At 45.3% G+C, this 26908-nt stretch overlaps 2 protein-coding genes across 2 annotated transcripts in view; one reads left to right on the forward strand and one right to left on the reverse strand.

The window, feature by feature from the left end:
- Positions 1 to 6046: 6046 nt before the first annotated feature.
- On the forward strand, positions 6047 to 6998 carry DUSP14 (dual specificity phosphatase 14). The gene has a single exon (XM_010194040.1). It carries the CDS (start codon positions 6047 to 6049, stop codon positions 6641 to 6643), a length of 597 nt encoding a protein of 198 aa, XP_010192342.1. The 3' UTR covers positions 6644 to 6998.
- A 6335-nt stretch (positions 6999 to 13333) lies between these two features.
- SYNRG (synergin, gamma) overlaps positions 13334 to 26908 on the reverse strand; it is a 35018-nt gene continuing 21443 nt past the window's right edge. Inside the window, exons 14-21 of the mRNA XM_010194041.1 lie at positions 20185 to 20787; positions 19668 to 19831; positions 18879 to 18932; positions 18052 to 18148; positions 17624 to 17772; positions 14959 to 15069; positions 14466 to 14501; positions 13334 to 13465 (exon numbers count right to left, since the gene is read on the reverse strand). Of these exons, the coding sequence (XP_010192343.1) occupies positions 13334 to 13465; positions 14466 to 14501; positions 14959 to 15069; positions 17624 to 17772; positions 18052 to 18148; positions 18879 to 18932; positions 19668 to 19831; positions 20185 to 20787 (1346 nt within the window). The remainder of the gene's footprint in view (positions 13466 to 14465; positions 14502 to 14958; positions 15070 to 17623; positions 17773 to 18051; positions 18149 to 18878; positions 18933 to 19667; positions 19832 to 20184; positions 20788 to 26908) is intronic.

The following is a 26908-nucleotide window of genomic DNA, read 5'->3' on the forward strand; positions in this document are numbered from 1 at the left end:
CCAGGGGCTTTGGTGTCTTCGCTCTATCAGCAGAGCGGAACCCACCACTCACCTCGTCCTCCCCCTACCCTAAACTTGCTGAGCACATCTCAGGCCCTGCTCTCCGCACTGCTCCAAGGAAGCCCTGCTCCGCCACAGCCCATCCCTGAAGCCTTAGGGCAAGAGGTGCACAACGGCTGCCAGAAAGCCAAGGTCGAGCAGCAGCAAAGCCAGAGCAGGAGCGGCCATCCCTCCCTACCCAGTGAGCTCACTGCCGCCGCCTCACATGGCTGCAGAATTTCACGTGGTGCAGGGCAAGAAGGGCCTGGGAGATGCTCTGACCCCTGCCAGGTACCAGCTCCATTGCCACGTTATGGGGACACAGCCCAACAGCAACTGCAAGTCTTACTCGAGTCCCTCAGGAACAAGTCACAACCTCTGCTCTCAAGCCAGAGGAGCCCTTAACAAACAAAATAAGAGAAAAACCCTACCCAAAAATTAGAGAAAAACCACACAACAGCATCAGAATACAAAACTAGAAGCTCAGAGTTGCCAACTCATTGTCTGGAGACCAACAAGCAAGGCTCTCCCATCCTGTCCTAGAGCGTATTTAACCAACATCTGCCTGTTTGCCTCTGCCTTTTGAGCTTTCAGAGGTGTTTTCAAGCCTTTCTCATGTGGTCCAGGAACCAAGAATGCTTTCCTGGGGGAATTTCAGCCTTTGTTAGCAGGACTGTGTTCCCAGGAAAGAAAGCAAGAGAAACAAACTCCAGCTATCACAAGATCTGGGAGAACAGAGCCAGAAGCATTGCCAGCAGCAGCCTTGCTGAGGGACAGGACCACTCAATACACAAACCATTACACTGATACTGCTGTGTTGCTTCTGAAACTCCCTCGTCTAGAAAGGAGCCACTCTGGTACCAGGAAATCCAGCCCAGGTGGGATCCAACCCAGTATCAAACTGGGCAGCCCTGTGAAGGCCCACACTGTTGGGCTTCATGGACAAAGCACCTGCCCTTTCTGCCGGCGGACCCAACCGCAGATGAACCACAGAGCTTTGCCTTGAGGTGCAGCAGAAACATGCACAGCACCTGATTTGAGACAGCCAGACTTACCTGAGCAGTGCAGCTGGGAGCAGTGGGTCTGCAGGGAGCTGGTGTGTACAGGATGAGGTCCCAAATGCAGTGGATGCTGGAGAAGTATCCCTTCACCATAAACCTGCACCCAAAGATGGTGCTCACCAGGAGCTGCATAGAAAGGACCTAGAGGCTTCAAAGGCCAGAGTTATCTCCAGGCTGTAATTATCCACTCACTTCCCCCACCCCTGATTATGCAGATGAGGAAAATGGCAGAACCCACCAATCCCCTGGGAAGGGAGGAGGCTGCACTGGTCCCACCCCTGTGTGACCAGGGCCAGGGACCCCCTGCCACCCTGGGGGACCCCAGCCCTCCCCAGCAGCCCAGTGGGGTGAGTGCATGGCTGTAACTGGTCTCTGTGTGTGGGGAAGACCAAGGCAGAGACTAGAATGGGGTTTGCTGTGGATCATTGTTACAGGATTAATTAATCTGTTAACTGGAGTCAGCTCAGCAAATGAGGATGTGGTAGCAGGAACACCCAGTTGCTGCTTGCCCACCACCAGCTGGTCGTTACCCAAAGGACCATGCTGTGCCCTCTGGGAATGCCAGGCCTTTGCAGGAAGCCACAACCACATCCCATCTCCTTTGGAGGGGGGCTTTTAGCTGCTGCTTCAGAGGCAGTCGTGGCTCTGACCCCTCAGCCCATCACTGTCTCACAGCAGGGGAGCACCTACAGCCCCTTTGCAGAGTGACGCGCTGTGATGAGCCAGGCTTCAGCACCCTGGGGACGCTGACTTCAGGCTTGCATGACCGCCTCTGCCTGTGCAGCCACTCAGGAACTCAAACTGAGATGCAACAGGAGAGATTTAGGGGTTTTTTTGGTCACATCAGATGGTGCAAACCGGCCGTATCGGTGCAGCTCTCCTCGTCGCTGTGCAGAGGCTGAATGAGGTGCAGCTGGACCCACAGCCGGGGCCTCTCCCCATGCCCGGAGCCTGTTTGCTCCTGTGCTGGCCCGTTCTGCCACTGTCCTTCGCAGGTGGCACAGCCTGCCCGTGGCCCTGGGCTGTGTGTGTGCCTCATTTCATCTTCAGCTATTTTTCTCCTTTTTTTTTTTTTTTTTTTTGCACACAGCAACGGCTGCAAAAAGGCTTTTCACTCTTTGCCTCTCTGTGCCCCAGCACAACGACGGGAACTACTGCACGCAGAACAACAGTGTTGGGTTACAGCGGGGACGCGGCGGGATGAATCGGGTGTGTTGAGAAAGGCAAATGGGGTTCCACAGGAGCAAGACAGCAGACTGTAGGCAAGCCTTTGTCTGCAGCTGGCTAGAGCCGGGCAGGAGGGTTATGAGACGGTGCAGCTATTGGGACAGATAAGGACACGAGCCTGGCGATAGCTCCTAATCCTCAGCCGAATGTGCCGCACCCAGCACACAGCCTCTGCCATCTGAGGGCCCTTTCATTTTCAGGCTCCCTGCAAGCCAGCAGCTGCTCAGCCTGGTACGTGTGGGCAGGAGGATGGTAGCTTTGTCACATGCCTGAGACAGCGTGGCACAGACGGTGGCATTCCAGCCTGTGCCTGCTGCGAGAGCCAGGAAACACAGGAAGGGACACTGGTACCTGTGCCTTTTTCCCCAGCAGCTCCTGCTGCAGCCGGCTGGGCAGGGCAACTCCTCCACTACCTGGCATTTGTTCTGAGCACAGCAGCTTTATCTCTGGTTTATATAATGGACTCTTCTCCAAAGCGTTAACTCTTTCTGGACAGGAGTTGTTCTGGTTGGAGCAGGGGTAGCGCTGCAGGCTGCCAGCCATTTGGAGCTCCAGGGCAGTGGTGTGCAACTGGAACACAGGGCTGCGGGCACCCAGCTGCCCCCAAAATCTGCCCCATTCTCCTGCTGCTGCTGACTGCACACAGAGGTGGGACAGACGGACACTCCTCTCCTCCCAGATGAGCAGTGTGGCCCGAAGCAGGAAGCCGAGCGGCCGTCCTGGCCGCCATGCGATGCTATCTCAGGTGGCTGCTCCAGAGCAGGCCCCACGCTGCGCACAGGCAGCTCCCTGCCAGCAGCAGAGTCGGTGGAGCCAGCCCAGCCTGTCACATGCAAATGTCCAGATAAGTTGCTGCCTGCAAACAGGAATCACTTTATGGAAAGCAGCAAAGCCCTTCCCAAACAGTTCCGAGGAGCCCTGGGCAGCAGCCAGAGCCCCAGTGTAGCAGCATGGACGTGGGCCAGGCGTGTATGCTCAACCCTAAGCAGCATCAGGGCCTCTCTGGGACAGAGATTGGGTCGCCCCAGTCTGTGGGGGTGAGGCAGGGACGCCACTGTCCTGCTCCTGATGTGCTGGGGCAGCGGCAGGCCCTGGGCAGGCAAGAGGGGTGAGGTGCCATGGCAGCGCTCCCCTAGCCCTTCCTGCAGCACCTTTGCAGGTCGTCCTCTGCTAACGTTTCCCAGCCCTCCTCAAGGGAAGTGCAGCATTAAAAATCCTGTTTGGGTTTGTCGTTTGGCCTCTGGCCAGCTTGTCTCAGCTCCTCAGTGCCTGCCACAGCCTCACAGCCCACCCTGTGCCACGGCAATGCCCCGTCAGCCCCGCTGTGCCCGAGCCAACCCATGGACGAGCTGCATGAGGGGCTGCCTCGCTTGGAGCTGGTTTAGGGGGCAGGTGTTATTCTGCTCTCCTGTGGTCCAGCAGCATTTCCCTGCAGGTAGCCGTGCCACTGCTTCCCGTGCACTCTGGGGACTTGTGTTAGTTCTGGTCTGGCTGGAGAAATAAAAGAAGGGGATGCTGCCCCCGTCCTCTGCTTTCCAGGGCTGCTGCAGCTTGTGGCATCAGCTCTGACCCTTCCCGCTTGCCCCTGGAACTGCAGCAGTGCCTGGGGAGCAGACCCCTCACAGAGCACCATCAGAAGAAACACAGACCTGCACCAGCTGTCTGGGACTAGGCGAGCGTGTTGGCGGGTGCTGAAGGAGACAGTAGAGCAAATTAATGAGTTAATTTTTATTTTATTTATTTATTTTTATTCTGAATTGTGACTCTTATGTCAGCCTCAGATTCCTCTGGGCCTACCGTGATTTTGAATGCTGTTTTGGCAGCAATTCGTGACGTTGCGCTGTCGGCAGCAAGTGCCTTCCCGAGGCCTCTGTCTCTCCTTGGGGAGCAGGCTGTAGTCCTCCCTCCCAGTTTTTGGACAACCACCTGAATTGGGTGATTAAACATACCCCAGCAGAGGGGGCTGACCATGTCCTGTTTGGCTCCAGCACCGATCTCAGTAAACCCCGTGCTCTCTTCTCTCCCCAGCTCAGCGTTGGACACGCTCTCTGAGACATCCCAGCTTCAGCAGCCCACAGCGTCCGTGTGCCGGTGATTTGGAGCAGGACAGTTTGTTACCAAGTGTAAGTGCCCAAATACTTCACATTGTCAGTAACAGGTATTTGAGGGCAGGGATTTCCCCTGCTCAAAGGACTTTATTCCTTTGAACAAAACCCTGCCTTTCGTTGCCGCTCCGGCTGGGTGACTGCAGTGGGGGTGTCCGCAGGGGAAGCCGAGCACTCAGAGCAAAAATCTTGTTGGAGCATGAACTCTTGCAGCGCCGGCACTGTGGGCCCATGGTTTCAGGAGCTGCTCAAGTTGCTGCCAGCAGGGAATGAGCCACAGAGGAGATAGTGTTATACTCATTAAGTTACCATACTGCAAAGCCATGTCAAAAAATCCGCTGACAGCGTTACCAGCCACTGCTGAGACTTATCGGTGTCTCCCAGGGCGTGGGGTGCAGACAGACGGATGCACTGTCCTGCCAGGGCCGAGGGAGCCACAGTCGGGGTCTATCAGCCCTTGGAGGACTCTCTGACCCAGAGCATTAACTTCTGGAGGGGCAGATCCCCTCCACGTGGTGCCCAGTGACCCTCAGATGTACCTGGGCAGAGCCTGGGACTCCCCCCAGCCCTCACTGACCAGAGCCTCTCCCATGGCCCATCTCTGGCTGAAGACTGTGCAGCTAAGAGTAAAATACAAATTATGAATGTTCCAAGCCTCATCCCTTCACTTGTGTCTTCTCCACTGGCTTTGACCAAGTTCTAAAGGAGTAAGGGAAATAAAAGTGGGGTCCTTCCTGGGGTCACAGCAGAGGCAGCCACAGGCACGTGGCTTGCATAGACGAACCCACACCTTTGCAGAGCACGTCTTTCTCCAAAGCATTAGTCAGTTATTAAAGCAGCAGGAAAAGAGCCTCCCTTGTCCCAGCCCCTGCTTTGGTTTTACTCTCAGCTTTTGACATAACCAGGTCCCTCTTTCCACACTTCCCCAGCCTAGATGAGAGCTGATTACTGATCTGGATGGACATGACTCACTGCCTTTTCTAATGAGCAACTTTTCCTCTGTTTATGTACTTTGGTGGGGCCTTTCATATACCTAAAAAAGGAGAAGGGTGGCACTGGGGCGAGGGCAGGGTAATCCAAATTGCTGGCATCTGCATCCAGCCCCAGCGAGCTGTTTTTCACCCTCCCTTTGGACTCTGTCCAGCTGTGAAGTTGCTGCTTTTGAGCATGAAAAAGGCACAGCTCATCTTCCATGTGCTAATCCAGGTGAAATGGTGTCTAGGCCCAGAGGTAGGCTGCCTAAACCCTTGACAAGTAATTGGAGCTAATTGGGCTGAGAGATTTTTTTTTTGTTGTTAATATCTGTCCAGGCAATGCCTGGGGGCCCCATGGTAATAAGCGCTGTGCAAACCCAGAACCACCGTACCTGGCAGAGGTTTGCCAGCGGGAGGTTGTCCAGGCCACAGCAGGGCGCGTTGGGTTTTCCTGTTGTCTTGCACAGACATCGTCTCATCAGGCAGCTGCCCCGCTCATGTGGCATTGCTTGTGTTTTGCAGTGAGTAAGCAGAGGAGGCTCTTGCCATCCTAGCACCACCAGGCCAGACAATCGTTCCCTTGGCTGACGATCCCGTTGGATCTCTTCCCATAATGGAAGCGTGAGTGCCAAGATCCTCCATGACCTCCAGAAGCCACAACTCCTTACCGAGAACTCTGATGGCTCCACGAATGCTTTCCGAAGGTGCCCTCGGGGGGATCGCTCAAATCACCCCCTCGCTGTACCTGAGCCGGGGCAGCGTCGCCTCCAACCGGCACCTGCTCCTCTCCCGGGGAATCACCTGCATCATCAACGCCACCATCGAGATCCCCAATTTTAACTGGCCTCAGTTTGAATACGTGAAAGTGCCTTTGGCTGACATGCCCAACGCCCCCATCTCCCTGTACTTCGACAGCATCGCCGACAAGATCAACAGCGTGGCGCGGAAGCACGGGGCCACCTTAGTCCATTGTGCTGCTGGGGTGAGCAGGTCGGCCACCCTCTGCATCGCCTACCTGATGAAGTACCACAAGGTGTCCCTCTTCGAGGCATACAACTGGGTCAAATCGAGACGTCCCGTTATACGCCCCAACGTGGGTTTCTGGAGGCAACTGATAGACTACGAGAGGAAGCTGTTTGGGAAGACGACGGTTAAAATGGTACAGACACCATATGGCGTCATCCCAGACGTTTATGAGAGAGAGAGGAGACCCCTGATGCCTTACTGGGGAATTTAATGTGACTGCAGACAGGAAGCACAACAGAAGGGACGCGCTGTTCTGAGTCGACCAGACCAGAGACATCCCCTTCTCCTTCTACAGCCAATTTGGGTTCTTTACCATACAGCAGAACCTCAACTAATTCTCACCTCACTAACCCACAAGGCCAACGATTCCCTTCAAAGCATTTCTCTCTACAGGGATTTTCCCCCATCTGCATTTCTCTGATTTAGCAGAATGAAGTCTCCTTATAAGTTTATTCCTTTCATAAAACCTCCCTCTCTTTTTTAGGCAGTTTATTAGGATCCTACAAGGAAAGGCCTAACAGGCATTTGCAGAGTTAATGAACAAAGTGCGCTTTGTGATGCGGTAGCCTGGATATTTCGTTAATAGCTTGTTTGCTTCCTTGCAAAATCCTGTAGTGGCTAGGGAGCGGCACTAGCACAGAACGAGGGAGGTCCTGCTCTAAGGCAGTGGGTTTTTCCAAGAGCCAGGGTTGTGGTGCTAGTGCTGGTGTTTTCTTTAACATCTGTAGTGACTCTCAGTATATAGTGTTTGAGATCTTTAGTCAGCTCTTAATCTGTATTAAAAGTAAAAAAAAAATAAATAAAAGTGAAGCCAGTTCATGTCGGCCACAAGTAAAATAAAATTTGAATTATTCAAATAAATAAAAAAATACAAGATCTTTTTTCACTCATTCCATACCAGGGCAATAGCCCTGGAATACACTTAACACTGCTGAAAAATGCTGGTGTTTTTAGTGGGTTGAAAGTAAACGGAGATCTTTCCGAAATGTGGCTCAAGACAGAAGCGAGAGGTTAACCCTCCCCGCACCGGCCAGCCAAAGAGATGTGTCGGAAACTGCACGCGCGTGGCCACCTTCCAGCGGGGCCGGGCTGCGTTTCCCAATAGTCAACCAACCAGTAAATTGGAAGTAGGTAAAACTGCTCGATTGCTCAGCTCCAAGTACGGTCGCGATCTGCCTTAGCCCATTTCTAAATCACTTCACTATGTCCTCAAGGTTATGTTGCATTCTAGAATTATTCTGCGCAAAACAGCGATCTGCTCAACCTCCCGGACGAGGGCGGCTTACGGAGAAGGCTTTGCCTTGTTCTGCGCAGGGCGAGAACGATTCCAACCCGAGACGTGGGGGAAGCCTTTCCATGGCACAGCCGCTGCCTCCTGGATGTCGCTCCCCTCCCTGCGGACGGGAAGGGACTGGTTTCATTGGGGTGTAACTGGATCACCAGGAGAGCAAGGCAAGTCCGTTCCTCGATGAGACATTTGCATCTCTGAAGGAGGAATACGCAGATTGCTGGATGCCGAGATAGCTATCTGATTTAAATGAGATTCTATACTTGTAAAAAAAAATCAATAAAGATTAAACAAGAACATGTGTTGGTTTCCTATTCAGAACGGTGCTAATGTATCTCAAGTAACAGCGAGAACGCGCTGTAATACCAAGCAGTGGCTTTAAGCAAATCTGGACCTCAGTCTTGAGAAAAATACTGTGATCTGTTCCCATTACTTGGCTCATCAGTTTACAATTCATCCAGATGTCCTATAGTTCTTGCTCCTCATCACAAAAGCCAGGCAATTAATTTGGGTATTTCAGAGTCTGGAAGATAAAAAGTCCTAACTGAACAGCTAAGGAACAGCAGACACAATTAAAGGTTTCTCCAACCTGACCCACGCTGCGTGAAGATTGCAGCTCCGACCCAGAATTGACCAGCTCCAACCCAGAATTTTCAAATTTACTGCAGAGACAAGAGTTTTACCAGACTGGGCAAATGCCACTTGCTTAAAGTTACTCACTGGGGGAAGGAATGGGTGTGCAACGATTTCAGCTCTGGGCTGAGGTCCCGCAGGGTCAGCAAGGGCTGCTGGGGGAGTTCACAGGCTTTAAATTAAGCCCAAAGCCACTCACCAGGGCGTTGGGTGGCACATGGCCATGCAAGAGCACTCTGATGGGTTGTCCACTTGAAAAACATACACTGTACTCTCCTCTCTCTCTTTGTCCTGAGTTAAACTACAGCCAGGGAAATGGTAAGAAAAGGAACCAGGGATTCAAAATCAAGAGCAATCATTAGTCTGGAGACATTCTGAAAGCCTGACATTTCAAAGGGGGAAAGAAATACGAAGAACTGAAATCTGCTTTTGAAATTAAACTTTACCTAAAAATGGACTACGTATGATTTAACAGTATTTTCTATATAAAAACTGGAAGATAAATATTCTCCATTTTTAATATTTTATACACACACACACACACACACACTGCTCTAGTACCTAGGGGAGACAAACATGCTAATGTTCAGCCAAGAAAGCATCAAGACTGACTTTTAAACAAAAAGGAAAGTTAGATCTATAAAAACCATAATTGCCTAATAAAGCACATTATGAAATAAAGAATTCACCTGAAATACCCATTAGGGATAATATTACAGAGAAGTGCAATGGTATGAATACTTGTAGGTATTTCTTTGCAAAGGTTCCTCTTGTGTTCATTCCAACAAAAGCTATTTTACACAAGCGGTTTACCCCTTCAAAATCCAGTTTTTCACTCATCCTCAGATCCACAGAAAGCAAAGCAAAGCCCCAGCCACAGTCTGACCCGGATTGCTGGGAGCACACCAGCAGGATTCAAGGGAAAAAAATCCTGCTCCCCACAGGCTCTTCCAAATGGTCGATATCTTAATTGCTTGAAGAATATTTTATACGTTATTCTGTGAGACACCTTTCAGATCCTACCCACAAAGAAGGTTTCAGCTTCATTATGTTTAAAGTTCTTTTTGTCAGCCTTTCAAGGCTTCTCCCAACTCAGGGGAAGGTTTCACCCTGCCCACATATTTCTGCGGAGGAGCCCCCAGCTCGGTGCCTGCAGGGCTCTTAGCAGAAATGACAGCCTTCAGGTACAAGCAAGCAGCAAAAGCAACATTCTTTTATCGCTGCCCCCTGGAACAAGCCACTTCACAGGTTGGTCAGATATGAAATGAGCTCTTTATTGAATACAAGGCTGGAATCTCAACAAAGGATTTATAAAGCATTGCAAGAATTAAGGGAGGAAGCAGTGTGCTAAAGTCAATTAATAACACTTCTCATTGGATTTAAAATACCAGCAGCGACTCCAGGATAGCACAAACTGAAACAGCTCCAACTATCAATCACAAAACCACTTCTAGAAGACATAACATTCACCCAGAGGGAAGAAAAAGGAGTCACAAGATAAAGAGAAGTTTTCTGACCACTTTGTGAAATTATGACTTTTATATTTTAGTATTGAGGACTGGAATTAAATTCAAGGCAAAAGAGCAAAAGATTCTTTCAGAAGTAGTTTGTACAACAGCAGCTTTTATTGAAAAGGCAGCTTTTGCTTCAAGTTTCATTAATCTGACACATAGCTAGCAAGAAATAGGAGCATTCCTTGGGTTCTCATGAGCTTCTCCCCAGCCTTAGGTTGAACTTCACTATGATCTCATACATACTGCCCAAATTTCACAGAAAACTGCTCAGAACCAACCCAGGTAGAGAGAAGCTGCTGGCAGAAAGGAAAAGTCAGCGAATGGTCAAGGGGAAAGGGTAACAACTCCCACACCATGAATAACCTCGGAGCGGGTACAGCCTCGATGGTCAGCACATCTGGGGAGGTGCTCAGAGCCAACACGGTGATGGACAGGATGGGGACAGGCCACGGCAGTCACTCCAACCACACCAAGGGAAAACAACAGCACACGAAGACAGCACAGAGGCAGCAGAAATACAACTGGGTAACGCGATACATATACATTAAATAGCCAAGCAAACAATTCCTTAGAAGTCCAAATGTACACAAATACGTAGTAAAATCACTTTCCATAGGTAATCCCAAGGCAGCTCCACAGAACATGTGCGCTAAATAAAAAAAGAACACTATGTTTCTCACTTCTTCCTAGCAAAGGATACATGCAGAAAAAAAAAGTTACGTTTACAAAACCAAACACAGCACAAGCGCAAGGGCAGTGAGTGCCTTAGCTGGGGTGCAAAGGAAGCAGGGGAACGTGGTCGGTTACAATGCGCTGGAGAAAACACAGTAACCTTGGATACAGCCCGCAAGGACTCCGGGCTTTGGCTGGCAGTGCAATATCTGAGGAGATGCCAAATGCAACAGTGAGTCATTTTAATGACGGGGATGTGTAAGCGAGATGATCCTCGTTGTGCAAAGCCTTTATCAAGGGTATCTCCATGCAAAACATTTGCTGTGTTCCCATGACGTGAAGCTGTGCAGCTCAGAACGCTTTCTGCTTGCCACAAACGTGGGAACGTTGCCTGCTGCTTTCCCTGCTGCAGGGAGCCAGCACGCAGCAGTGTCATCCTTCAGTAGGCTCTGGTGCAATTAAAACTGTAAATGCTGATTCCTTATTTTTATGGGCCAAAAGATACACTGGATACAATCAGAGAGGGAACTCACTTGATTAACAAGTACAAGAAAGCCATCACTGAAAAATGCTTTTATGACAATATAGCCAGCTCTGTATTTGAAATACTGGTTGCTTTACGTTTCATATTGTGGCCTCTTTTATTTGTGGCATTCTCTTTTAATTAGAAAAAAAAAAATCCTATCTAGCTAAGTGTTCAGGAACTGTGGTAGAAACCCACGCTAACAATAAACTCCCTTTTCCCAATATAGCATTTCATAAGCAACAGCCCTTGCGTCAGCCAGATACTCAAAACCACTCGAGAAGTCCCCTCGCTAGCAGCAAGACGAGGCGTTCGCTCGGAGCCAGACAATGCTGAAGTGCTCCTGCGATCGCGGGTGCAGAAGCGAGCACTGAGCAAGACCCTAAACATCAATGGGAACACTCGTGCTGGGGATGGGTACAGCAGCCCCTAATTACAGTGGAAACAATGTACGTGGTCAAAAGCCACGGTGCTGGCTGCTGTAACTATTGCACACCCGATGAATTAAACAGAGAGCAAGCAACGAGTGACTGCCCATTTTTTATAATCACTGGGCAACAGAAAGCAGGCAGCCACTGTCACACTGCCGAAAATCTGACACTTGATCAGCTTAAGCTTGTGACTGGAGGCACAAGTTGCTTATTTTATGTGTGAGCTAATTTCAGGCAGCAGGAAGATTTATTTTAATTTCTTTAAATAAGGGGCCAGACACCTAGCACTCCTATTAGCCAAGATTCTTTCATTTGTTATAATTAATAGTTTAGTATAACTAAGCTTTTTTTTTTTTAAATACAAAGTATCATTTTTCCTCATTGTCTATTTCAGCAAATAACCAGCAGTCAGTGTCAGCTACTTAAAACTGAGGCAAGATTAACTTGGAAAAGCTGTTGATATCTTTGGAGAGAAAGGAGATTTTTCTAGAGATCTGAGAAACTTAAGTCAAGGAATTAAGCAGCAAGTGACACCTGATGGCTACACACCCCACTTCAGTCACTGCAGGCTAAGACTGTATAGTGGCAAGGCTCTTAAAATAATGCCATGAAGCTCCCCCTAGGTTTAAAATTCCGTAACGAGCACTACAGCTGAGCACACTGTCGTTTTGATGTATCTGAAGAGAGATCAGGTACTTCAGATGTATGGGTAACATTTTGTGACAGTCTATTATCCTACCTTCCTTCCATCCAGATAGCTGTACCTACCATAAGCAAGGAAATGGCAGATGCTCTGAAATGCAGCCCACATGAGAAGAGTGACTTTCAGTGCTAAATCACACCCACCTGTAGCAGCAGCTCAGGGCCAGCTTGGGCTGCCAGTTCTGAGCCAGAGAACAAGTTACATGCAGGCATCCCATCAAGAAAAGCGTATTAACGTGCAAAAAGGTAGTAGATGGGAAGGAGCAGATACGCTGTGTCAGTGGAGTCCAATTTTCAATGGTGATGCGGCCACACAGCTACCAACGGGCCAGGTGAAACGTAACAAATCAAACCTGCAGCCCAGGAGAAGTCAAGGAAGGATTTTGTCTGTATTTAGAACAGAGTAGCAAAGAGTACAAGTTTTAAAATCCAGCTGCTTGTACTAAAGAATCCAGGTAGAGGGACAATTCAAATTTTTTCAAGTCCTTATTCCCCAGTACTAACCAGTTATGCACAGGAATCCAGTATAATTTACAATACAGAACAGTGGAAGAATAAATAGACAATGGCTCTCAACAGACTCATTCCTTCTAAGTCAATAACTCGTTTTGCCTTGAAGGTTACTGTGACTCATGCATTGTATGCATTGTAATAGTCTAGCAGCAAATATTTAAAGAAAAACATCATGGTCCATATACCAAAAACATTAAAGAAAGTATTTGTTTGCAAATATGTACTTCAAGTATTTAAGTGGTCACTTCTATGCAAATCAGTCTAGCATTTCAGTTTTCCTTGGAAGCTGTGTACTGGCCTCTCTCAGAGGTTTATGCATGTGGTTAGCAGGCTGCTTTTTACAAACACTAACCCACTTTCATCATCTTGAGAAATACTGAAATGCTGCATTTTTTGCCACACTACATTTTTTCTGGTTATTTCTGAAACCCCAGCCATTTCAAGTGAAATTCTTCACAGGCAGCTTGTATGTGACAGTGGCGTTAACTCATTACGGTACAAAACTCAAACCAAAACGTTTCAAACCCTAACCACACCTCCAGCCTTGCCACTTACCCTACCACACCATTTCCCCCAAGTGTCCTGCATTATTAAACCCAACAATTCATCTTCAGTGCAGCTGCTTTCAGAGCAGGTCTGGCAAAATGAGACCTGGAGGCTTCGGCTCCACACAGTTGATCCAGAAATTCGCACAGCTTGCGTGGTACTGGTGCCCTCCGTACGCCAGCTTAAAGTTATCCGTTTCCGAATTAAAGGCCTAAAATAAGAATTGAAACAAGTGTGACAGTCTCATCTACTCCAGGATCTAGAAGCTAGTGGAAAATGCACAGGTATTACCCCAGAATGGCACAGCATGGCAGGACCCTCTCACTCTGAATAGACCGCCCAATAAACAGTGTTTTATTTTAGTCTGCAAAGTGTCTGCAGGTGGACAAAACCTTCAGCCATCACACCTGATGCACACTTTGCCTGTTACACCCTGTATTAATGCAGCCACCTAATGAGGATGCTGCCTGACCTCACCCTCCGTCATGCATTCCCCAGTTTTGCTACGTATCCATACCAGATAAAAGCTTCCTCTGCCAGCCAGTAGACAGCTACTGCATTTATTCCACTGGCTCAAATTTTGCTGTGATTTAGGCAGGTGCTGTTCTTGATATTAGTGTTATTTCAGCTTGAATTTGATCTGCTTTCTTCTGTTAATTGAATCTGCTTTACAATCGGAGTTTCTGAACAGAGCGTGTGAAGCCATGAACAAGCTCAAAACATCTCAGTGTTTGTTGCTAGGAGATGCTTTCCAATGCTTCACAGCTACCTATTTAAAAAAAAACCATTCTAACTCTGCTCCCCACACCCTGGATTTCCTGCAGAGATTTCTAAAAATGCCACTGCCTACTACATATAGCCAAAAGTCAGTATTTGTAGCAAAAACACCCCTACAGTTCTCCCTCTTCTGCAACACACACAGGCAGCTACAAATTCAGAAACTCACTGCAGTGAATTTTCTACCACACGACAGAAGTAGCACAAAACCAGAAAGGTATTCACAAGGTACAAGCATGCAGACAAGACAAAGGAGAGGCTCTGGAGCATATTAGTTGATCAGATCAAGTGTTACAGTCACAAAAAATGACTAGAAGAAAAGGATTCATGATTGATACAATTGAGAATGACAGCTGAGGGCCAGTTAGCAGCTCAGCCTTCCACACTCAACTAAGAATGAGTCTATAAAGAATATGTTTTTTACAGATTCATACTTTTCTAGGAAGCTCTTCCACAGGTTTCTCTTCTTTCTGCAATAACGTTGAAACCAAAAGAGTCAGCAAATCTGCCAATATATGTTACTTGGTTGGCATTAGTTTGTACTTATCCTGGGATTCCCTCCCAGCTCTGCTAATTGCAATAGTCCCCTCCTGATGATCCTCTGAGATGCATTTCATAAAGAAAAGTCATTAAAATATTTTTATTTATTAAAACATATCTATATATACACACATTTTAAGTCTCAGTACCCCAGTTTCTTCCCCATTATAAACAATTTAACTCAACCCTTTATCCCCATCTATGTCATACCCAAAGCCCAGTGAACAGAGGACACTGACTGAGTCCCATCTATAGGTCAGATTTTGCCTTTGCCACTTCCAGTTACAAATTATAGCCACAAAAGTTTTTTAAATACACCCAAGGCCTAAATGAAAGTCCAGACTATAAATTAAAGATGAGTTTACCAGCAGAGGCCATTATACTTACTTTACTTCTTGAATCCACATTTAGGAGGCACACTCCACAGGCAAGATCTTGGGCATTTTTAATCCCTGGACGCAGCATACAAGAAGAGAAATCCAGTGAGTTTTCATCTGGCTGAAGAAAGAAGACAATAACATTTAGGCATTTCAGTGACTGAAGACGTTTCAGACATCATTATAAAAATTACTGATCTGGTCACTACCAAGAGCCACGGTATCACAGCAGTAACATGGCAGAGATGACATATTATGTTTTCTCATCGACTGATGCGTGATTTAATCAGAGCCATTAGTGTGTATTTGCAATCCTGCTACGCAATCTCCGCCAGCATTAATTTACAACACTCGAGCTCTTGAAAAACGGCTGGACTACAAAGGAAAGAATTCTTAAGTTCCACGTTCCCACATCAAAAGGGGAAGAAACTTCTGAGGAAAGAGCCCAGGCGGCGGCTGCTACATTTCAACTGCAGGGTATTAAGACCTGGCGGAAGATAAACATGGAATGAGCAGCTATTTGTGCAGCTGCGAGGAAAGGCGCCATCGGCTGGCGCAGTTTTCACCAGTTAGCATATGAAGTGGTGTCTCAACTGACATTTATTGTCCTCAATTCCGTATGATCGCCTGGTCAAAACAGGGCAGTTGTTATTCTTTCTGAAGGTTTTTTTCTGAATATAGAATATGGCACAGCAGTACAAAATGGGATATGAAGGTTAATCAAACCATAGAATGATTAAGGTCACAGCCATACACAAGCTCAGGTTAAAAAGAGGCAAAGGTTGGGAGAATAAACCTGCAAATAATTAATAAATGAACACAGTCACTTTTCCAGTATACAACCTTCCATTTCAGCCACAAGATAAATGATGAGTTAAAACTTTGCATGAGGATAGTATAAAACCGTTGAAGATTTGCTTGAAGATAGCAGTGCAAATAAAAATGACGACTAGAAATGCAAGAAGCTTAACAAAACTGGTGTGATCCTAGAACACATGTACTCATACTTTAGGTATGCTGATCACACTCCCCTGCTGAATGGCTGGAGAACAATTGGAATCCTGAAAAAAAACACCCTTTAATCTTTAAGTAGATCAATCAAATTAATAAAGGCACTGTAATATTTGTTTACCAAATGCATAAGTGAGGCAAAGGAGAAGGTCATCTCGTAATTTGCAGTGAAAAACCAAAAGGCTGTGAATAAAATTACCTTGTAACAAAATCCTGTAAAAGATAAAATTAACCTTTCCAAGCACATGCCTCTGAGCTAGAATACTCCTCTCCACTGGCACTTCTCCATCATTTGGGATCCATGACTGCAACTCCAAGGGAAGAAGGTACAGGTTCCCCACCTTCCAGTGACCCACGTGGAAGAGAGCAACAAAAAGGGATGATTTTGAGAGCTATGGGAGCCAGGAGTCTCTGTCTCTTAGCTAACTTCAGAGGTACCGTGTGTTTGTGAGAAGTATACGAGTGTATATCAGCTCTTCAGATGTTTAAAATTTAGCTGGACCGCTTCCAGCCAGGAGCTGCTGCACCTTGGAGAACACGTGGCCAAGCCTGGGACTTCAAGGTAATCCCTGTAATCTTCCAAGGAAAAGCACTTTAAGAACTAAATTTTAATCCACTTGCTTAAATCAGGAGAGGATCCTGGTAGCTTTTTAGATTGTTACTATCAACAATGCCTGGGTTCAAACAGATGAATCCTCGTCTATCAACTTCATCTGTCAAGCAGTAAAATACTGCAAGTATAAATTTCATATTATGACAGGCTTTGTGCAACACAGGACATCACCAAAAACACCTGCTTGCCGCTGCTGTTTGTACTGGAGAGGCTTAAAATGTGAAAAAGGTGTGTAAAAAGGGACCGATCATTTATAATACCTGTTTTACCACAGTTAAAGGAAGTAATTTTGCACATTGTATTTCCTGCAACATACACACAGACAAAAGTGCAAGGTATTTAACTGCAAGGTGATTTTCTTGCTTTCTAATTGAGTATATTCTGTACCTGAACCAAATGTGCCCTGCTTTTCCCCAATTCCTGTGCAGACTCATCCCATAGGTGAGAAACTGCAGACCTCTCTTGAAGGCCACCCTTCAGCCACCCCCTCACCATCTCTCCTTGTAATGCTCGCCCAGTTATGTAGAAAGCTCCCCCCAGGCTGTCTCAGAGCAATTGAGCCTTTTCTGGCAGTTCTGTTCAGAGGAGGAAAAGCTATTGAGGCTGGAGCAGGCACCAAAACAAACTCAGGCATTTGCAAATGCAGAGAGAAAGGAAAACAGTTTAGATATTCCTGCATTGTGATATTGTTTGCTCCTGTATTCTGAGCATTAAACCTAATTGCAGGGATATTACAAAGACAAGATACATCTACACTATTCTGGCTTCATAAAATGGCTTCTTTAAATTTTACTAGATTTCCTTTATGGGAGAGGTCCACAGACACATAGGGTACCATCTAAATCACTAAGATGCTAAGTAAGATAACATCATGTTTGCACCTAAATATCAGTTTTCTGAGAGGGAGCTTTAAACTGGATATCACAAATAAGTGCATTTCCATTTTGCAAGAGAAAAATACAAACTGTAAAGTTAGAAAACCCTGTGAAGTCATTTTACATATAATTATGACGTTTCTTTTAGTAAAATCATCGTTTATTCTTGGCCTTACCGTTAAAGCAGCAAGTGACATGAAGCTTATTAGGTTGTTCCACACTTTATCAATATCCTTCAGCAGCTGCTGGAGTTTCTCACTACAAACAGCAGTTGCTTTGATACCCAGCTCAACTCTCTTTGTTACTCTGTAGACTTCAACAACCCCTGTTGATATAAAACACAGTGGAGGACTGCAGACAATTCACCACAAGCACAGGTTCCTGAAGCTTTACCTCAGAAATAGCACAGAATAGGCATGGCACACGAAAGGTGGTCATGGATGGTTATTTCAAAGTAGTAGTTACATTTATTTAGCAGGGGAATTGTTCATCACTGCAAAGATTAAGCTGAAAAATAACGTCACTTTGGAGAGGGTGATTATATATTACTGTCTTTTTCAGAGGAGAACTTTCAGTGTAAGAGACATGGTAAATTAAAACATACCTAGTAAATATTCCATGCCTTGAGCAGACTGGATGACTTCAGTGCAAACAGATGAACTACTTATTCCGTTTAAGGTATCATTTGCTTTCTTTATGACCTGGTGAAAATGGATTTCATTAAAATAATGGTGTTATCTACCTTAAAATAATTATTACAAACAAGATTGTTCCCGACAGAAACCGTTATACAAAAACTGAAGCAAATTAAATAAGAAATGATTGCCATACTCCATCACTTGTTTTTTAATATTCATGCTGTAACTGTAAGTAGATCAGGGGAAAAGTATGAACACTTAAAACCTTAATGTATTCCCCCAAATATTTTCATTACAAAATAATAGTTTTAGGAGTATGCATGCATTGCTGTCTAGCTTAATAATAACACTCACAGTTTTGGCTAATACCCAAATGCAAAGAAGAAATTTTAAGGAAAACTAATCTGGGTGTGAAACATATGACACCCATTACCAGGAAATTAATGGACCCGCCGCATTAAACAAACCCATTTCTTAAAAGTTGCTGAAGAGCCAGCTGATATCAATGCCCTGACCAACACACCTTACCGCACATCCGAAATGGAGGAACACCACATTAACTAGTTAATTTGAAAATTTAGGCAAAAGGCAAACTAATCACAAATGACAGGGAGATTAGTACAGGATCTTTAACTGAAGAGGCAATGCTGCTGCTATGTGACAGCTTTTCGTTTAAAAACTGTAATCCACTTGGGCTGATTCCACCCTTTCTGCGCCTATACGATCTTAAACACTGAGTGCAGCGGTACCTACAGGAAGAAGGGACAAGTTTTGGGGGAGACCACACACTTACTTGCAGGGCACTCTCCAAGCATCTTTGCCATTCATACGCATACCTCTCGCTTTCCTGTTTGAAAGAAAAGGACGGTCAGAATCGTGCTCCTGCACACATTTCCCTTTCTCCTATCACAACAGACACGCAGCAGACAGGTATTTTAAGAGACTATTTGCAGATCAGCTATGTAGACTTTCAACACACCGATTCCTCATTTTTTGCCCATTCTTTAAATATTCTCTTGGCACCTGAACTCTAAAATTTGGTTTCTGGGAGTCAGAACTAGTTTCAAAAGGAAGACCATGTATGAATGAGTACAAAGTTTGCATCGCACATACCTACTCCAAACACATTTGTTACAGGTCTGCTGTTATAGAAATGGGAAATAGCAGAATTTAATCCAAGTTCTTTTATCATCTATTCTCAAGATGAGCAAGAGAAATAACTACTACTCAGCCAAAAGAATTAAGCCATTTCCCAAAGCCAATGGTCTCAGTGCCAATACTGAGATTAGAGTTTAGTCGTAACTCATTTCCAGTTACAAGTTTAGACTGCAAGGTCAAGTGATTCTGACTGACTTTCAGACAACAGCATTTTTTCCCACTTCACAAGACTTTAAAGACAGGGAAAAGAAACCTCTTTTATGAGCAGTTTCCAATCAAAAAAATCTAACCTTACCCAAATGCCACCTTAGAATCATACCCTAATCGCTAAAGTCCCAAAGAGTTAGGATACAGAACACCCTTGATACCGATCACACAGACGAAAGCCATTGCTGATTTACTTGTAATCCAGACAATGCGTTACCTCAACTTCCCCGGTCAAGTCTTTGTATTTGTCTCTGATGACGGGCAAAGCAGGCTTCTCACTAAGTGTGTTCGAACGATCCCTAAACGGCTGTTCCAAAACTGGTACAGATGAAGAGCGACTTATTTCTCTATCACCTAGGCTCAAACTCCTTTTATGAGACCCTAAAAAGTTAAGGATATAAACAAGTTAGTCTTTTACTCATAAAGGCACAGATTATTTAAAATTAATAAAGTGGTAGCAAGGGATGCACGGCTACTCCAGAAGAATAAAGTCTTCATTTACTCAGTGACTGGTGCAAATTTCCCCAGCTCCTCAATTCTTACAATTTTTTGGCACAATACTTTTCTTCTAGAAAGCCACTGGCTCCAAACGCCACAGAAATCAATGAGAAGATTCAGCTCATTTCCAGTAGCCTTTGGAACAATTCCCATTGACTAACTTATAATTTGATTAGAAAAAATAGCCGTTGATAAGCAGATGCATTATGGGCTTCCTCCACCCCAAGCAGGCTTACCTTGAACAGACAAGTCAAAGGTAGCCAGTTCACTCTTGATCATTTCTTCACTGGATTTCACTTTGACCTGGGAAGTAGCCACCAAGAAGTCAAACTTGCTGATTTTCGGCTTTTCACTTTGAAATTCTCCAAAGTCATCTGTAGACTCTCTTCGCAGTTCAGAAGAGAGATCGCTGGCGAGGAAGTCTGTCTCTTGATTTGTGTCAGCTGCTGCTGCTGCATCCTGTGCTTCTGATGAAGGTCTTGCAAAATCACCAAAGTCTCCAATGTCGTCGTCACTTGGACCGCCGGAGATTGGTCCAGAGTCTTTAAAGTTTGCAAAGGCTGCAAAGGAAACATCCTGTAAAGCATCCTCACTCGAAAAGGTTGTCACTTTGGAAACTGTTGTCATGGTAATGTTTTCTGAACTGCCAAACAAGGTCTCCTTCTTCTGAAGAACAGAAGTAGCCGGAGAGGATCCACTTCCTGAAGACTGGACAAAAGAGGGGAGCTTCTTGCCCGGATGAAAGTCTTCTTTGTCCGACCAGTCATAGCTTGCCAGGCTGCTGACTGCAGACCCACTGTTACAGCTTCCAAATGGGGCACATTTTAAGTCATCTATATCTGAGAAAAACAAACCCCTACAATTAGAAGCTGAAGTTCAAACATTAATCTCTCTACATTATCTAAAACAATAGCAACTTGCTAAGAGTCTTAAAGAAATGCAAGAAAAAAAACAGAGTGATTTGTTGCTTCAATGAGGCTTAAACTAGAGTTTGCACAAAAATAATCTGAAAAATACCTAAACATTTAATTGCCTTATATTTTAAGCTGAAAGTCACCATCCCATTACGGGTAGTGAAGAAACACTAAAAATGTAAATGTTTTCTGACAGTACAGACTGCACAGTTCACCAGTTCAGCTTTCTGATGCTGGCTGCAGAATCTACAATCTAAATGTAAACATTAACAACTCAAACATCTTATCGCATTATTTCATGCTATCAAAACCAACCACACAGAAGACTGGGCTAACTTTTCCGTTCCCTCCAATGAGGTATTAATACACTTTTATTTTGTATTAATGCTTTGATACAAATAACATTTAAAAATGTGCTGCAAGAACTTTTAAAAACCAGAAATCCTGTTTAAGCTTATCTCAGTTACCACAGTGCTGCACAACCAACTCTTCAAACTTACAGGTTCCAGGAACAACACGAATATTGGAGGATCGTGTTTTAGCTTTTACAGACTATTTCTTCAGTTAAACATAGAGAAAATCCAATTATTTTGCTCCAAACATTTATACTTACCTAGCAATTATATGGCCAATAGGTTCTTCTCACTGCCATAAGCAGGTATGAGATACAGCCTGGTGGCTTACATTAGAGCCAGCAAAGGAGCCAGCACAGTGACCAGGGTCTGCTGGGCTTTGTCCGCTACTCATTGAATGGATCTTTCACGTTTAGACTGAGATTGATCCCCAGCGAAGGCACAGAGAGCCAAGGGCTGGGCAGTTTTCATTAAAGCATTAAAAAGGAAAAAAAAAAGCCCTACTCTACTACATTTGACATTTGTTTTCCAGCATTAGCAATTGTCAGTTTGGATCAGACATTCAGCCGCTGCTCAGTGCCTAGGGTCAAACAGGCTCGAGGTACAGCAAACCCAAACCAGAAAATATATTCTCTCGGCATCGTTTTTGATGAGATTCTTCTGATAAACATTATGGTCTTAGCTGGCTGGCACACAGGAACATCAACTTGGGTTTAATACAGCCAGGCTGCGAACGAGCTGACTTTCCAGCTGCCCTCTTTATTCAATCTGGCCACACCAGCCTGAGGATTAAGCCATTTTAACAAAACATTTCTGCCTTCATTTATTCATTTTACTGGAAAGGGAGAGCACGCTATGCTTTAGGCTGCTTTCCAGGCATGACCTACATTCATAGCTAATTAAAAAGTCCAACAAATATACAATATAACGATAGAGCTTCATGGCTACTACAATAAAAGGCCCTTTGCAATGGGTCAGCGAGGCACGGTACATCATCCATCAGATTTTCCTGCGGGACAGTCCTCCTGCAGCTGCTGCATTTGCACATGACAGCATCTCAATAACAAACCTTAGCACCCTGCGTGTATCCAGCAAGATTTCAAAGCGCCATTCGACTATTAAATTTGTAAAGCAAGCAGTTTACAGAAGGGTCAACAGACAAGAGATGAAATCACCTGCTCACAGCAAAACTGAATAGAAAGAAGGCTCCGAGGTGAAAAGGAGCTGACTTGCAAGGGATCAGTAATTTATCACAAGAAACCACACCTTGTGCTCTCAAATGTACGGTTTTGTTTAAAGAAGTTAAATGAAAGCTTTGCTAACATTAAAGAGAGTGCCAGAATAACCTGCAAAACGTTAGCCAACTGTAATTAATCCTGGGATCTTGAAAACAGCACAGCGTACTAGGGAACCTCTTTTTTTCCACTTTGTGTTGACTCCAAAACCCAGCAAAGATTTACGCATGGCTATTGTTTCAGTGTTCACCAGGAAATTAAAAGAATCACAGAATCACAGCATGTGAAGAGTTGGAAGGGACCTCAAAAGCTCATCCAGTCCAAGCCCTGCCAGAGCAGGATCACCAGACCAGGTCACACAGGAACACATCCAGGCGGGTTTTGAATGTCTGCAGAGAAGGAGACTCCACAACCTCTCTGGGCAGCTTGGGCCATGCTCTGTCACCCTCACAGTGAAAAAGTTTTTCCTCATGTTCAGGTTGAACCTCCTATGCTCCAGCTTGCTAAGAAAGAGCGACGATCCTACTCTGAAGATCTGCACAACCTACTGTGAACGATTTCTTTCCTGAAGGGCCAGGACCTGCTCTGATCCTGGCTCCGGGACAGGCAGAACCAGCAGCAGGCTTCGGTGGGAACCCTGAACTCCCCGTGCTTCATCTGCAGCTAACAGGTCATGGCAGGGAAGGCAGAACAATATTTTAATTACCCACAAACTAAGATTCAAGATTCTCTCCGTGAAGTCACGCAGACACGAAACCCACCTACACAGGTGTGAAAACTGAGATGAAATGTGAGAGTGCAATTCTGTAAGTTTTAGTTATTTGGATAGTTAGGACAGGATTACTTTGGAGAACAGAGAATAAACTTTCCTCAGATTATTATGTTACAGGAAATATCCTGTGTTCACAGAAAGTGTTTACAGCTAAAGCAATCCTAAAACAATTTTTTGAAAAGTATGAAAAATAAGAATGTTTGTGGAACTGTCCTTAACCCACAGTAAATTAGCTTTTATAAGAATTTTTACCCTCCTGCAAAAAACCCAACCTCTTGCTGTGCCGTGCGCTGCATTTCATCGGCTCGTTTGCCACAAGTTAGATGTTTTTGCATAGAGGAAGTAAAATCATCATCTTCGTCATAGCTGTGGCAAAACTAAAGTCGAATCTGAGCTCTTAGCAGTTGACGTGTGAAAAGCACCTCTGGGTTGACCCTAGAGAACTTTTCATGATGTGGGTGTCTTTATTATTGCCAAAGACTGTTTTAGTAAGCAGTGTTAAGAACTGCTCCTTCTTTTCCTTAACGACCACAGATATGTTTAATGAATAAAAAAGCTCCACTTAAAATGCTGCAGTTACAGCCTCTGATGCAATAAGAGCTTCATTTTGCTGTTAGGCAATTCAAAATTTAAAAAGATACTTTTGTATCGGTAATATTTTTGCTGTTTTTGTCAGAAACAACACAGCAGATCTGAGCTTAGTTCTGCCATAAAAACCCAAAAGCTCCTGCCCCCAGTAGAGGGAAAGCCCCACGGCATCAGCACCATCAGCTGTGCACTGGTGAGACCACGAAGCACACAGCAGATGAAATACACTGGATCTAGGTTCCCAAATCACGTCCGGATGGGGGCAAGGTGAGACGAGTGCGTGTACGTCCGTAAAAAACAAAGTCAAACCCATTCAAATATCACGTAACCACACTTTGTTTTTCCATAAAAATATTTTCTAGTGAACCAAGAATGGAAAAAGTGATCTTCCCAGCGTCACGCTGGAGCACAGTAAGGTTCTAAAAGCTTAAGCAACTAAACCTAATTTGTATTTCTTCCAAAGCAAAAGGTTTGAAATATTTACCATTTCCTTTCCAGCCATTTTGAGCAACCAAAACCATAGTCCAGCCTGCACGACCATCACCTGGGGACGGCTACAGCTGTGCCACGTCGCTGCCGGGGACAGGCAGAGCAGTCACTGCCACGGAGCGTACAGGAGAACCCCGACAGAGGATGAAATACAGCTCAAACACTGCTTCCCAGTGTTATCTCATCTACGGAGAGACTTGACATCCTTCATTTGAGCCAACTATAACAATTTATTTCAACTACCAAGGATTAAGTTATGGCTGGAGGCAATTTACAAGCTGGAGTCTTCAATGTCAACAGTTTAATCATGTAAGGAAAACCCTTGACAGCACTGGTGATATTCTAAAGAACACTAAAAGACAATTCAGAAGATTGTAATATCGTCAGTGATTTTAACCAACATAGGAGTCTTTCAAGCTTTTATATTTCAGTTTATATTAAACTGTGATGAATAAATGTAACTCCTGTGTCATTTTTTGGTTGTGAGGGTGGCGCAGGTGGTAGCTAGCTCTGTTCCTTGAGGAACAGCACCAACGCACCAAAGCCAGAGGAGTTACACTGGGAGCATCACCAGCAGCCTGAGCAAGAACTGCAGAGATGGGACTGGGACAGGCACCACCTCCTCACCACTTCCAGTGGGGCTTCACCTGAGAGAGGTGGAGGGGAAACAGGACGAATCAGAGGCTCGCATGCACTGCTGCTACCGGGGTCATGCCCATCAGTGACTGGAAAAACTCAAAGCCCATTTCTCAGCTGGTGTAGTCTGAACGACGTTAACGACAAGGAAGTTACACCAATTCACTTTCGCTGAAGATAGCAGCATTCAGCACTGCTAAAGTGGAAACCATCAAGAATGCTGACTCTAAGATAAACTTAAATGAAGGGAAAAGGAAAGAAAAGCCTTCAAAACCTTGCAGAATTACAGAACTTGTTAGTTATTTTTTAATGACCATGATAAACAACATATCACAGCAGAATAAAGACCCTCTGAGCTCACACTGGAAGCGGAGAGCCGGCTCAGCTCAGCCCTGCAGAAGCCCAGGACAGCCTGGGCTGCATCTCTGCATCCTTTGGCTCGGCTTGGAAGGCATTCAGACAACACAGACGCACCCTTCGCTGGTAGAGGCCTTCACAGGATAAATAAGTGTCGTTAAGCTCCTCTATTTGCAGAATTATACTAAATGAGAGCAAGGGAGAGAATCTGACTGTCAAGTCTGGACAAAAACGTAACAAAGTAGAGAGTCATGAACATTACTCTCCCTCCTCCAGGTACGATTAACTGAACAAATGCACAAAGCCCCGCAGAATTAAGCTTCCAGGTTTACATTCAAGCCTTCAGTTCAAAAAGCTTTAAGGCTTGACATAACCCACTGGTGCTCCAGAATGAAAGAGGGGTGGGTGTTTTGGGGTTGTTTTGTTTGTTTGTTTTGTTTGTTTTCCTTCGAAGTCTCTCAAGATTGGTATAAAGAAGAAAAATATTCTGGTTTCTAGTCTGGTTTTTGCTCCTGTGGCAAGGCAATACCAAAACCCAGTTTGCGCTGGCGTTGTGCTTTTACTTTATTCCACATCTCAATTATTTTTAGCTTTTTACCTTGTCTTCCAATTTGACCTTAATCCTAAACTGTTAGTGGCCCAGGATTTGGAGGAATTCTAAGTGACACAGTTATGTGACACAAGTTTGGAGCTGTCATTCATGTTTGAAAGCTTGTTTAGTAAGCCAGGGCTTCCCAAACAGTAAAATGAAGCAGGGCCCTTTACTTTGAGGCCCTGACTAACCCACTTTAGGTTAGCTAAATATATATCAGAATATTGTTTGATGGGCTCCTACTCATAAAGGCCTAGACAGCAACACAGTTTCCAGCTGGTCCCCTTCACAGAGGCACATCATCACCCTGGCTGGCAGCAGGGAAATCCAGGTGAGGAGACAACAGGGTAGAGAAAACAGCATTTCTGTCTTCAGTTTGCACTACCACCATACCCTCAAAACCAACTCACGGAAACAACCCTGCCACCCACACATCTCCTCTATTCAATCCCTCTTAAAAACCACTCTTTAAAACAAATATTGTTTAGTCTGAGAGAAAGTTTCAGAAGTACACAGGGAGCGAGGTGTAAGCGTTGGAAGAGGAGAAAGAAGCTCACCCACACGCTGCTCTGCAAGAGACAGGCACCCGCCAGCACAAGGGGATACTATAACTTTAAACTTTGTATTTTTCCGAAAGAGAGATACACATTGCTGGTTTGCAACAAATCACACACATCCCCACATTTTCAAAATATGCCAAGATAATATTTATTAACACAGCAGGACTTACAGATCACAAAAGATAGTGATACATAGGAGCTCGTAAGGGCATTATCAGAATAAAGCATGCAGGTCAATACTTGCAGAAGAGAGATATCAAAGCAGATCTGAGAAGGCACATTCACACAGGAAATGTTTAGTTGAAATCAGACATTAGAAAAGCAGCAAAAAACCTGAAGTTGATTAAAATATACAGAGATCTCCAAAAATGCCAAAGAAAATGGTACTTTACAGATTGGTAAGTGCAGCAAATGGATAACCCTTTGAGAATACCCAGGAGAGGGTACGCTCTCGCTGCAACGTT

Source organism: Mesitornis unicolor, unplaced genomic scaffold (assembly GCF_000695765.1).
Source record: "Mesitornis unicolor isolate BGI_N332 unplaced genomic scaffold, ASM69576v1 scaffold30541, whole genome shotgun sequence".
Classification (NCBI taxonomy): Eukaryota; Metazoa; Chordata; class Aves; order Mesitornithiformes; family Mesitornithidae; genus Mesitornis; species Mesitornis unicolor.

Coding starts and splice junctions, on each gene's coding strand:
- DUSP14 (XM_010194040.1), top strand. CDS start 6,047: ATGACCTCCAGAAGCCACAACTCCTTACCGAGAACTCTGATGGCTCCA.